This window comes from Gasterosteus aculeatus, chromosome 21 (assembly GCF_964276395.1).
Source record: "Gasterosteus aculeatus chromosome 21, fGasAcu3.hap1.1, whole genome shotgun sequence".
Lineage (NCBI taxonomy): Eukaryota > Metazoa > Chordata > Actinopteri > Perciformes > Gasterosteidae > Gasterosteus > Gasterosteus aculeatus.
In genome coordinates this window covers 13,578,035-13,591,105 of record NC_135708.1, presented here as the reverse complement: position 1 = coordinate 13,591,105, position 13,071 = coordinate 13,578,035, and the positions used below count along the sequence as shown (strand labels likewise).

Genomic DNA, 13,071 nt, shown 5'->3' with positions numbered 1-13,071 from the left:
GGGATTCAGTGAGGCTGATTGGCGCTGTGTTTTAAAAAGCTTCCTTTTAACGTCTACTACCAATCGGCCTCCATTGTGCTCTATTTCTGTCCCTCTGTCTCACTTGCGCCCCCCCCCTGTGTTTTGGGCTCTTCTGTGCCAGTGCTCAGCGAGTTCCTGCAAGCGCTTTCGTGCCTGTAGATCTGTGAAATAAACACAAACGTTGGCCCGGCTCACAGACGCAGCGCAGGGGGGGGAATCATTATTACCGTTTTGGGGCCCGGCTGCGGCCGAAGCGACACATTAACACGGCTCCATTTCTGCACGGCGTCGACCGTCACCATGGCGACGGGATGCAACTCAAACGGCAACACAAACTGCCCTCATTTTTCTTCCTGAATTGTTGAACGTGTGTGTGTGTGTGTGTGTGTGTGTGTGTGTGTGTGTGTGTGTGTGTGTGTGTGTGTGTGTGTGTGTGTGTGTGTGTGTGTGTGTGTGTGTGTGTGTGTGTGTGTGTGTGTGAGAGAGAGAGAGAACATGTCAGATATGTGTAGTTAAACGTACTATAAGTGTCAGCACCGCGTGAAGCCTGAATCCTCTGGGAGGGGAACACTGACTGACAGACGCACACACACACACATGCAATGCTACAGTTTCAGAGCTACAGGCTCTGGAAAACATGACCCGAGTCCCTGAAAGTCTTATGCCTCATATGTGCTGTATCCCCAGTGGTGTCATAAGCCAAAATGAACTGCAGAATTCCAACCAACCAATTTAACATCTTTCTTCTTTTTTTTTTACTCTTTTAGAGGAAATCAAAGAGGAATCAGAAAAATTAAGGTAAGCATTTGATGAATTACATCCCACAATCCGGCATTGAGGGTCTTTTAATTGTCTTTGTCTCTCTTTCTGCTTGTTCAGTCACTGTGAAATGCAAAGCTCAACCGCAAGCCTCTGTGTGCGTTCTCCCGTGTTCAGACTAGTAACAGGGATTAGAACTGTGTGTGTGTGCGTGTGCGCGCACGCCTCTAATGTGTTTTTGTTTGCGTCTCTCTGCCTGTCCTTTTCCCAGCAGCCCCTTGTCTTCTCATTAATGTTTTTTCTTCACCCACTCCTGCCTAATGCTGCTTGTGTGTGTGTGTGTGTGTGTGTGTGTGTGTGTGTGTGTGTGTGTGTGTGTGTGTGTGTGTGTGTGTGTGTGTGTGTGTGTGTGTGTGTGTGTGTGTGTGTGTGTGTGTGTGAGAGAGAGAGAACGTTTGGTGGCCTTGCCTGTGTGCTGCCAAACAACACGGGCTTTGAATGCAACGTAGCATGATGGCCACCTCTCCTCTTCCCCCTCCCTCCCTCCATAGTTACCACTCGTTCGGTGTCTTCAGCCTTTCCATTCACTCCAAATTAGCATTGCCAGGCGGCGACATACTTCATCTGAATTTTACCCTTAAGGTCAGAGCTGCCTGATCAGAGACGGATAGACGCGGAGGACACACCCAACTCGCACAATCACCGCTGTCCTCGGCTCCATCTCAGGCGCTTCTTCTTCCATGTCCTGTAGACGCCTTATTCTCTTGGTGGTACTATTTTTTTTGGGTGTACACTTGCTGTATTCCGTGGGGTTTTGATTCTGTAACAGTCGCAAAGGAGAGCAGATTTAACAAGGACATCTTTAGATTTGATGTCAGTCTAGAAGAATACAGAAATATAATTATGTGCATTCAAAATAAACAGTAACGGAACTGTATCACCCCCTTAAAGATATGGAAACAAAAAATAGTAAAAGACGTATGTGGGGAAATCACTTTTGTCAGTCAAATGAGATTATCAATAATTCCGTAGTTGTCAATAGTTTATTTTAAACGCTTGTTTAAAGCTTTTTAAAGTTCTGCAATTAGAGTTTTATGTTTATTTAATGCATGCGTACATTGGACACATTATTTATTATTTCCTTGAGTCTTATTGTCACTGCGAGGTTGCCAGGCAACCAGCAAAGACTCCAGCTGGTAATTGATCTTCTCCGCTTACTCTTGGGAAGAGAAGCAAACACATACGCAGCCCAAAATGTCAAATTATAAAAAAAATAAAAAAAACAGTGAGCAAACTTCAACTACCGTTGAAAAAGCACGCAGAGTGGGAGAGGAAGGGCACCATGCGTGCAGACAGGGTCCTGCTTTTCTCATTATCAAGATCTGAACAGACGAGCTAAACCTTGTTTAAGATGCCTGCGAATATTGCTGTCGACAAATGACTGAACGGCGTCTAATCACATGCGCGTTATTGATCCATTTATTTACTCTCGTATATAAATCCGTCTTCAAACGAAGCAGCCCGCATTTTTTCTCAACGTCTGTTTATTTCTCTGTAATGGCGGCTACCCGGTGCCTGTTTCCTGTTCTGTTTTCAGAAAGCTCCTCTAATATTGTTTTTGTCCCCCTGGCTTTACTCTGCTCTCCTCTCTCTTGATCTCGCTGTAATTCCCTTTTAATTTGTGCTACACAATTGCCGTTTCCTCTTTTTTGTTTTCACTTTTTTTCCTTCTCTCTCCCCCCCTCCTTTGCTCTCCATCCCTCCTTTCTTCTTCCGTCTCCCTCCGTGATTGCGCCCTGCTAAGCTGGGTGAGGTCGTCCCTCCAGAAAGCGCTGAAGTCATTATTTTTGCACTGCCAAGACATAAACAATGCACCCACTCCTTCTCTATCTCCCTCCCTGCCGTTCTCTGTTCTTCTCTTGCCCCGGCTAGTGCGGTCTGGGTGTGGTGGCAGCGCTTGTTGATGTAGACACATGGCTGCCGAGACCGTCCGTCCACATCTTATGTCTCTGGTTTTGAAAAATACTCACAACAAAAAGCTTGCTGTATTCTTTGACGTAGGACCAGGAGATGCTGGTCCTACGTCAGGGTGAATAATAAACGTCTGGCACCCCCCCCCCCCCCCCCCCCCATGAGGGACAGAGGGGTCGGGCACTACATTGAATTTGGTGTAGTGTCGATTATTCGTACTGCATTTTCCCAGAGAAACAGAATGCCGGAAATCATACAAGAAGGTCGTTGAAACACGCCGATCTTTGCCTGATAGACCGGACTGCATGATCTCAGTGTTCACCTCACCTGTTGTTTTTCTGCGTTCTAGTCCGCCGAGCGCAGCAGGCAAATCGGGCTCCAGCACCTTGCCACCAATCAAGTCGAAGACCAACTTCATCGAAGCCGACAAGTACTTCCTGCCGTTTGAGCTGGCATGTCAGTCCAAATGTCCCCGCATCGTCATCACCTCGCTCGACTGCCTGCAGGTCAGTGGCGGGGACACATTGGACCACTCTAAATGTCCCCCCCCCCCCCCCCCCTTAAGATCTCAAACCACGTCGAGAGGCACAAAAAAAATGTCTGTAAAAAAAATGGTAAGATGGTGTTTGCGTTTTCTGCCTCGCAGAAGCTGATCGCGTACGGCCACCTGACGGGCAGCGCCCCGGACAACACGGCCCCGGGCAAGAAGCTCATCGACCGGATCATCGAGACCATCTGCGCCTGCTTCCAAGGGCCGCAGACGGACGAGGGCGTGCAGCTGCAGATCATTAAGGTGCCGCAGGGCGCTTTGGTTCCACGTCGCATTTTGCCCATTGGAAAAATTCCAAATATATTCGGCCCCTGTTTTTTTTTTTTTCTTCTATTGATTTTCTGCCACTTTGACGCCGTCCTCGTTCCCTCCTGTCCTCCCAGGCCCTGCTGACGGCGGTGACCTCCCAGCACATAGAAATCCACGAGGGCACCGTGCTGCAGGCCGTGCGCACGTGTTACAACATCTACCTGGCCAGCAAGAACCTCATCAACCAGACCACGGCCAAGGCCACGCTCACGCAGATGCTCAACGTCATCTTCGCTCGCATGGAGAATCAAGCTGTATGTGAGACCGTCTGCAGAGATTCACTGGCGACACAAAACGCAGTTTTATGTAGAAAAACACACGATCGAGCGAGCGAGCGAGAGGGCAACTCCTCCCTTGAGCCATTTTTTTTTTCTTCTCTCTTGGGGATGAAACACATTCTTCAATGAAGTAGATGCTAGTTGCGGTTTAAAGATGCTGAGGCAAATTAGAAAGTATGTCAAGCTGGCAGGGGTTCATTGCGGATGAATGATTATAAGAGAGGATAATATAATGAATCACATTATATTCTGTGGGAAGTCAAACCACCTGATTTCGTGAAAGTCTACTGTTTGCTTTGTGTCCTGAAAAGACAATTTCAGGTGTTGCCTTAAAAAAAAAAAAAAAGCTTGCTCTAATGTCATCTTTTTCTTTTTGAATGACACCCCCCCCCCCCCCACTCTCCCTCCTCACCGGCCTCCCACCCTTCCTTTTGGACACATAGCTTACAAATCACAAGCTATCTTGGTCTCTGGCCTCCAGAAAGCGTGACCGCCAGGTAAAGCGCGCAGGACTGCCCGTGACTTGCCCGATCAGAACTCTCAAAGTCCTCTCTGCGTGTCTGTGTTTGCGCTTTCCCCCCCCCCCCCCCCCCCTCCCTTCCCCCCCCTTCTCCTCCGTCCCACGTCCCCCACCCTTCCCCCCCTCCTCATCCATTCGTGCGCTCATCTCTTGCTTTTTCGCTCCGACGCTGCACAGGAGCAGGTATGCCGTGTACTTCCTCCACCAGTATGTGTGCCGTGGCTTCTTTTTGTTTCCGTGTGGACTCCACGAATCATCACGCTTCCCCTCACCGATTTGCATTTCAGCTCCCACTGCCACCCGAGCGCGGTCACATGTTGCTCTGTTAAAAAAGAAGAAGCTAAATGCGGTTCTTTTTAGAACACCGAGCCGGACACATCGTGTCAGAGGCAAACAGGGAAAAGTAAAGAAGCAGACGAGGGCTGTAGAGACAAGGCACAGGCTTATTGTTGTGTTACTGCACGCGGCGTTTGTCTCGCACAGACTCGGCCTTCACCGTCCGACCTGAGGTGGCATTTAAATAATGAGCTTAGTGTGTTTGCGCCGCCTCGCCTGCCCCCCCCCCCGACTTAGGTGCGTTGTCTGGCCTCGTTAGCGTTTCTCATGTACAATACTAATTGTTTCACCCACAACGTGTGTCATTGGACTGAGTTGCTTTACGTTTGTGACAATAGCAACAGGCTCCTTTCTTAAATTGGCACCGGACCGCTTCTGGAAGTGTGGTCGTGAAAAACATACTAATTAATAAAAAGTAGTTTGCAGTTTTGTGGTTTTCACGTATTGTTTAAGAAACCAAACTTTCTGCATTAAGCAGGTTGTATAATTGTGACTTGTGGCTAGAGAGGGAGATGAGGCAGAATAGTGACACCCATTCATACAGTTTATTACATTTATTCATAGGAAAGATAGAAGTGGCAGATAGAAGGATCGTCATCTATCACTCCCCGTTTTGTGAATGTGTCACGCCGTTTATCTTTCCGTCTGTAAGCCATCCATCTGTTAAGTCCCTGCGCTTTTTCCTACTCGAGTCACTCAAGTCTATAAGTTGTCTTTTTTTTTGACATTCACACCCAACAATTCTACGGAAGCACCTTGAAAATGCACCATGGGCTGTTTTTGATTTAGCTTGGCCAATTGTATGCTCTTTTTTTTTTATTTTATTTTTTTGGAACTTGTATCGGTGTTGAACTGTGCATTCAAGTACTCCCCACACACACAGTAGAGATACCAACACTTTACTCCTGCCATGATGCCATCTAATATCTGGAACAGCACAACACCCGGCCTCATTTTCTTGCCACAACTGTGTGCAAGTATCATGTGACCCACTTTTAGCTCATGACCTGCCGAGCTAAAGCCCAACAATACTTTCCAGCACTCCGTGTCAGAGGCGGCGGTGCATGTGGGGCCGTGACGCATCAGCCGTGACGTGGCTGAATGAGCCATTTTCCATCCGAAACACCTTCTGCCACCAGCCGCTCGAAATGCCCCCAGTTCACACCGAGCCAGCATGCAATCGACTCCACAAAGTTTTGTCTCATCGCTGTTTCAGTAGCATGTCTTACTCCTTCTCAGTGAGTGCGTTTCCATACACATCTCAAAGAACACACGTCTGATTTATGCTCACACACACTGTACATGTTGTAAAAGAGCAGTTGTCCCTACTCTCTGGTGTGACATCTGGGCCCGTGGCTTCGGGTTCAGTGAGCACTCTGGGAATCTACACTTGTATTTGTAGTTGTCAGTTTGTGGACATAATCTTAACCTCTCTTTTTCTCGTGTTTATGTGTGTGTGTGTGTGTGTGTGTGTGTGTGTGTGTGTGTGTGTGTGTGTGTTGCATGTGCCTATTCTATGAATGCTGCTGTTGTCTTTTTGCGTGTATCGTTTGTCTACGTGTGTTTTGCTTTATTATTTTGTGTGTGTGTGTGTGTGTGTGTGTGTGTGTCCATCCGCTCCCTCCCCCCCAGCTCCAGGAAGCGAAGCAGCTGGAGCGAGAGCGGCACCGGCAGCAGACCGAGCCGGACTCCCCCCAGCTGGAGGCCCACGGCCACCCGCAGGCCAAGAGTCCGTCCCGGGAGGCCGACGGGGCCGTCACCCCTCCGACCCCGAGCGCCACTACCCCGCCCACCCCCTCGACACCCGCCCCGGAGGGCGGCAGCAGGTCTGCGTCTGCTGGGCGGGAGGAGCCGAGGGAGGGGGACGGAGAGGCGGAGGAGCGGGAGCGGGGCCCCGCCTACGAGAGCCCGGAAGCAGAGAACGGTTCTGATTTCTGCGCGGCGGAGAGCGAGCAGACTGAGGCGGATCAGGCCACTGCAGCAGCACAAAGTAAGACTTTCATTCATGCCATATATTATATAAACTGTGTCAGCACGGCCCTTTATTTCTTCTCCTTTTTATCTCTCATAAAAGACAAAAGCACTATAATGATCGTTACTTTGCAATTTGGCATTGACTCACCACCTCATTATAATATTTAGTTTTAACAAGCAAAAAATATGCAAACACAATATGCTTTAAAGTGTTCCATACTCACACTTAAATATTAATATGAAATATTCCATGTTTCTTGAGCTTCGTCTACATTCTGGGCTGGTTAAAAAAGCTCTTGTGTTACACTGACCAAGCTGAATGTGATCAAATTGAAACGCTTCAATGTTGACATTCTGTGCGGTTTCATTAGAATAAAAGAAAGCTTCAGGAAGCAGTGTTTACTTTTCGCCGACATTTGATACCACATTCAGAGCCACAATGGCTCATTCACTCACCAAGAGCGCTGGTGTAGAATGTGAGGAGCAGGGATTAAAAATCGCCTGTCAACATCGTAGCTTCATGGGCGCTGGCTTAGGATGCACTAGGCTCATGGCGGAAGGGATGAGTTGAACCTTTTTATTAAACAGTCTGCACCTGTGTGTGCTTTTCAGATGCAACAGGTCAGCAGCACCCAGAAGCAGGTGACGAGGAGGAAGGGGGGACGCCCAACTACGAAGAAAAAGCCCAGGAGATCGTTCAGAGTATTTTGCAGGATGTGGTCAATACCGTCGCAGGAGGTGAGATGCATTTTGCATGCATTAAAACATTTATACATATATATGAAATATAAAAATGAAACCTATTGGATACAATAAAAGCACACAGACATAAGCAGGGATTTACCTTACATGGTTTTGAAACACACTTTTACCCTCCCAACCCCCCACCTGTCTGACTCATCGCTGCTTTTGTCGTCGCCACAGGACACTGCCTGGACCCCGCGAACCTCTGCTCCGACACAAAGGAGTGCGGCGAGGGCGACCCGGCAGAGTCGGACCCGGCTGAGGCGGCGATGGACGGACCCCAGAGCTCCCTGGAGGACGAGGGCACCCTGGGTAGCGACAGCGAGCACGTCCACGCCAACGGCATCCCCGGCACGCCCATTTCCGCCAGCTTCACCCCCTCGCTGCCCGATGACCGGCTGTCCCTGTCGTCCACCGACACCCAGGTGAAGGACGGAAGCCATTCAGGAAAAATGACACATCGGGCGATGTTTTAATACATTGTGATTATTGGCAGTTCAATAAGTTAGTTTATGATGTAACATTTTGGCCCATCTGGATATCTTTTGTGTCAAATAAAACGCTTGCACTGTGAAGACTACTAAATTCAGTTTATTTTATTAAGCAGAATATATTTCAAATGTAATAGTCTCAATTTCTTGTTTCTTTAAGCCGTATAAAAAAAATCCCGCCTCAGTAAATCAACATTCAACAAATCTAAAAGTTTTTTTTTTTTATTCCCATGCTTCGTAGGCTTCCACACTTATTTCCCCGTTTGTGTTTCTCTGCAGGAGTCGGGCGCCGCCCCGGGACAGCCGCCAGGCGCAAAGTTCTCCCACATCCTCCAGAAAGATGCCTTTCTTGTCTTCCGCTCGCTCTGCAAGCTGTCGATGAAACCTCTGTCGGATGGACCACCTGATCCCAAGTAAGGAGTCACTTCATGTGCAGCAATTAAGTTGCACTCAAAAAAAGCTGGAAGCTGGTGAGAGCTGGAATAATTCTAACAAGATGTTATTGAAGCAGGCGGCAGTCTGACTTGTCCTTTGTCCTTTTAGACATTTTCAAGCTTTTGCTTCTGAATAAACGAGTAGCTGAAGTGTCATGTTTGAAAATGGCCACGGTGTTTTGAAATCAGGGTTATGTTGACCAGTTAGTCGAGCCCCTGTTCAGTGAGTCGTGGTTTAAAATGAGCTTTGATTACTGTTGGTGTTTTGACAAATGACAATGATTCTTCACTCGGATGTTTCTGACTCACTTCCTGGTTTCACGAATCCCCTCTTGAACGGTTTCCCCTTTTCAAAGCACCAGAAAGGGGCAAAAAAACCTTTCATTGTTCAATATTACTTCGGACCACGCTCTGGTCGGTCAAAATAGAGGCATCCGATTGGCTGGTCCAGATAGCTAATTCCCTAATTCACAGGGGCATAATTTGTTTACTTTTTAGTTATCTAATCTTTTCAAATCTTCAATAGCGTTGGAAAATGAATGTGCTGGAAATTAGTGTGTGTGTGTGTGTGTGTGTGTGTGTGTGTGTGTGTGTGTGTGTGTGTGTGTGTGTGTGTGTGTGTGTGTGTGTGTGTGTGTGTGTGTGTGTGTGTGTGTGTGTGTGTGTGTGTGTGTGTGTGTGTGTGTGTGTGTGTGGGGTGAAGGCCACGTCAATTTCCTTGGCACTGATGCGCCGTGTCGCTGCCAGACAGGAACCTTTTACTCTTCTAACAAGGCTGCAGAGCCCGATGCTTCACTCCCTCACACGCAGACCTACGCTACAGAACACAGGCCAAAAACCTGCATTTTTATAATTACCGTAGCTATCAGAAGGTACTTTGCATCTTCATGGTGGATCAGAGGGCCCACATCAGGTCTCTAAATGGGCCTGTGGTGAAAATATATAATTATATAAAATATACTAAATCCTCTGTTGTCATTTTTTTAAATATTTGTCCATATGCTCAAAATCAAGCAAGTGTAAATAATGACATATTTAAATGTGAGATTTTGAGCCCTTTCTTGAATATTTGGGCTCGGTAATGCCGCACTTGGAGCCAGTTCCAGTGAACTTGCACGAATAACAACAAACTTAGTTTATAATTGCAAGTTATCTACAGCATGTCACTTAACAGTTTGTCCTAAAATCTGGACATCATTTTTTTTCTTTTAATTTACCACAAGAACGCCTGTGTGCGCTTTGGTGGAAGTGCTCCGTTTAGGGCAACCAAAAAAAGATTCCATATTTATGGGCACTTGCAGAAGCGATTGAGACACATTTTTGTTGTGCCACATAAATCCAACTTTGTCTGCTCGCCACAGACGGAAGACGTTGCAGAGGCAGCCAAGCTCAGCATATAAAGTAGCTGAAAGTATGTTTCTTTTTTCTTTTTTGCTCCAGTTTTTCTGTCCTGCTGCTGCAGGAAAAACTGCTCCGACAAAGCTGCACACGCAGAGGATCTGTGATTCAGTTCCCCTTGCTTGTCTCTCAAGGCTGTTGGAAGATTTTGACTCTCAGATAGAGAAATAAAGTATAGTGTGGTCCCAGTGTGCATCACGCCACGTTCTGAAAAGTGTAACTTTGCTTGAAGGGCAGATAATTAGTTTGTCGTTTTTCTAGATGCTAAAGCAGTCACATCTAATTTCTCTGACAAAGCTGGCTTTATATCCATGGAAGCAGTGCTTGAACTTCTCCCTCCCTCCCCGTGCACCTCAGGTCCCACGAGCTGCGTTCGAAGGTCCTGTCCCTCCAGCTGCTCCTGTCCATCCTGCAGAACGCCGGGCCCATCTTCAAGACCAACGAGATGTTCATCAACGCCATCAAGCAGTACCTGTGCGTGGCCCTGTCCAAGAACGGCGTCTCCTCTGTGCCGGAGGTCTTTGAACTCTCCCTCTCCATCTTCCTCACGCTGCTCTCCCACTTCAAGACGCACCTGAAGATGCAAATCGAGGTAATGGATTCAAATAAGCGTTTTTCTGGGGGAGGTTCTCGAGCTCACTACCGAAGCTTTCCTGTGCTTCTAAGCTAATGAAGAATTTGTCTGCAGGTGCTTCGCCATGATCAGATCTCCTCAAACGAAAGCTTTTAACGCTTTGACGCAAAGAAGGTCGTCCACATTTCCAAAACCGCACACCAGCTTTTCTGACCGCTGTTGTACTTCAGCAGGGTGCTCTCCTTGCGTTTCGTTTTATTTTATTTTCATTTTTCTTGATTTACATATGAGGGGAAACCTGATGACCCAGTTGGCTCATTGCAGGGGCTGTATTTATGCTTCCGCCCACCTCTTCAGTCATGGGATGCATGCATACGTTTCACACCTTCTCCGGCAAATGAACGACTTAGGTAGAAAAAAAAAAAGATTAGTTTCAAAAGAAGCACAGTGATGCAGGGTTTTTTTTCCTTTTGTGTAACTAACATAGTTCATCTCATAATACTGACAGTCTGACTCCATTAGTCACTGCCGCTGACACCAGCGATGTAGGAAACATGTGATTTCTCCCACAGTGCTGTAACATTCTGGCACCCGAGTGCAATGCACAGTTGCTCTACAAGCTCCTTTCTGCTGCACGCGTTGTATTGTTCCGCTCGAGCTGGTTCAACGTTTGGAAGGCGTGACCCGGTGGTTTACTTGCTTGGTCTACTGATGGAAACTCGCGTGGCCTCCCGCTGGCCGTTTTCTGTTGGCCGGGCAGGCAATTAATTTGGTGTTTTTCCCTCTCGTTACTCCGACCAAAAGGTGTTCTTCAAGGAGATTTTCCTGTACATTCTCGAGACGTCCACAAGCTCCTACGACCACAAGTGGATGGTTATTCAAACCCTGACAAGAATATGTGCAGGTTTGTGTGGCTTTTTTCTTTTTATTCCATAATAACCTTGATTGTAGTTGTGTACTAAAAGGGTGCTTTTCAGACACGTTCTGAAAGACAGACCGTACGTAAGATTGGGGCGGGGGGGTTTCAAGTATGAACCTGGAAATAAGCATGGCATGTCCCCTTTAATTAAATGATTATACCATATACTTATTAACCTGTAATTATTTCTGTGTACACAGTCTATATTTGTTTCATAGACTCTCACTGAAACCCTCCCATCTCTCTCTCTCTCTCAGATGCCCAGAGTGTGGTGGACATCTACGTGAACTACGATTGTGACTTGAACGCTGCTAACATATTTGAGCGGTTGGTCAATGACCTCTCAAAAATTGCGCAGGGTCGCGGAGGCCACGAGCTCGGCACGACAACCCTACAGGTGCTATTCGTCTCTCACCTTTGTTCAAATACACGTGCTTCCATTCGTTACTGTTGTTTAACGTCAATGTAAGGATTAATATTTGTTTTTACGGTTATTTACTGTAATTTCTTGTTGTTACCCTTTCTAGGAGCTGACCCTGAGAAAGAAAGGCCTTGAATGTCTAGTGTCCATCCTGAAATGTATGGTAGAATGGAGTAAAGACCAATACGTCAACCCCAACTCCCAGACCAGCCTCGGTAAGAAATGCTCAGCATGAACGTGATTTACTGCGACAGCTGCCAAACCCAATCCGCCTCATTCTGCCTCTACACACTGGTTGATATTTAGTCCGTATACTCATAAGCAGCAGAACTCTTATTTTAGTCCAGGTTAATGTACTGCTGAACTGCCGATCCCATCACTGTTATTGAAGGATGAATTAACCTCCAATGGGGCGCGTTAAGTCATTCTTGAAGATTGTTTCCATATTCTTATACAAGCCGTGATCAGAAGGGGTTTGAGAACGGAGAATTTAACTTGCTTTAAAGTGTGCGCCAGAGACTAGACCTGTCAAAAGACTAAACCTGTCATGCTCCTTTTTGGCATCAGTTCATCGAGGTTGAGGTTAACTGGGGCCGGAGATAAAGCTCGCGTCCATCTCGGCCGCAATCAGTTGCAGGATTTGACAGTTGGCATCCATCAGGGAAGATATCGCTCTGAGGAGGAAAGCGAGCATTCATCAGCTCGGCTCCAGCCAGAGATAAAGCCCAGAGGCCATCGCGGACGGGCTAATCCAGAAGGTGTAGTGGAGAACAGAGCGATACCTGGAGCCAAGCCTGTGTGTGAGACTGGCCTTCGTTTTTTTTGTTTTTTTTCCAAGGTTAGGGGCTCAAACCTAGTTGCAATTTTGTGAAAAGTACTGTAGAAGATCTCCCACGAGCCTGTAAACCCCTCCACGCGCTCGCCATGGGCTAAGCTGTCATGGCTAAGCGGTAGACATTTGTGTTTCATTCACACGGACTTTTTTTTTTTTTTTGCCAAAATGTTCTGTGATTTTTGCTCATATAATCAAACTGCAACAATATTAGTGGTTACAATATATTGAATTGTGTGACGCATTGCATACGCCTCTTTCAATCGTCCCCTGTTGTGTCCTTTTCTCCCTCTTTTGGTTCGTCCTCAAAGCCAGAGCAGGTAAACGCAGACGAGTAGCGATTTTGCTAGAACGTGTTGCAGTGATCCAAGTGTTGGTTTTAAGCCCGTTGTGCCTGTAGCTTGAGATGGTTTCGTACCAGCCTCCCCCTCTTATAACCTGTTACCCACTCGCACCAAACACCGTTTACGCATCAATTCCATCCAACAGTTCCAAAGTCAACGGGTAAAAAGGCTGCTTGTTAAGCCGAGGGATTTCTCC

The 13,071-nt window shown here is 47.1% G+C and overlaps 1 protein-coding gene across 3 annotated transcripts in view; it reads left to right on the top strand.

Moving 5' to 3' along the window:
• arfgef1 (ADP-ribosylation factor guanine nucleotide-exchange factor 1 (brefeldin A-inhibited)) overlaps window positions 1-13,071 on the top strand; it is a 35,119-nt gene that overhangs the window by 10,205 nt on the left and 11,843 nt on the right. For 2 of the 3 annotated variants that reach the window (XM_078095842.1, XM_078095843.1), the window contains exons 2-14: window positions 789-819; window positions 3,101-3,257; window positions 3,398-3,544; window positions 3,685-3,864; window positions 4,332-4,385; window positions 6,377-6,734; window positions 7,331-7,456; window positions 7,643-7,887; window positions 8,233-8,366; window positions 10,143-10,377; window positions 11,164-11,263; window positions 11,536-11,675; window positions 11,806-11,914. In XM_078095842.1, the coding sequence (XP_077951968.1) occupies window positions 789-819; window positions 3,101-3,257; window positions 3,398-3,544; window positions 3,685-3,864; window positions 4,332-4,385; window positions 6,377-6,734; window positions 7,331-7,456; window positions 7,643-7,887; window positions 8,233-8,366; window positions 10,143-10,377; window positions 11,164-11,263; window positions 11,536-11,675; window positions 11,806-11,914 (2,016 nt within the window). The remainder of the gene's footprint in view (window positions 1-788; window positions 820-3,100; window positions 3,258-3,397; window positions 3,545-3,684; window positions 3,865-4,331; window positions 4,386-6,376; window positions 6,735-7,330; window positions 7,457-7,642; window positions 7,888-8,232; window positions 8,367-10,142; window positions 10,378-11,163; window positions 11,264-11,535; window positions 11,676-11,805; window positions 11,915-13,071) is intronic. The other variant, XM_078095844.1, reaches the window with a different exon arrangement.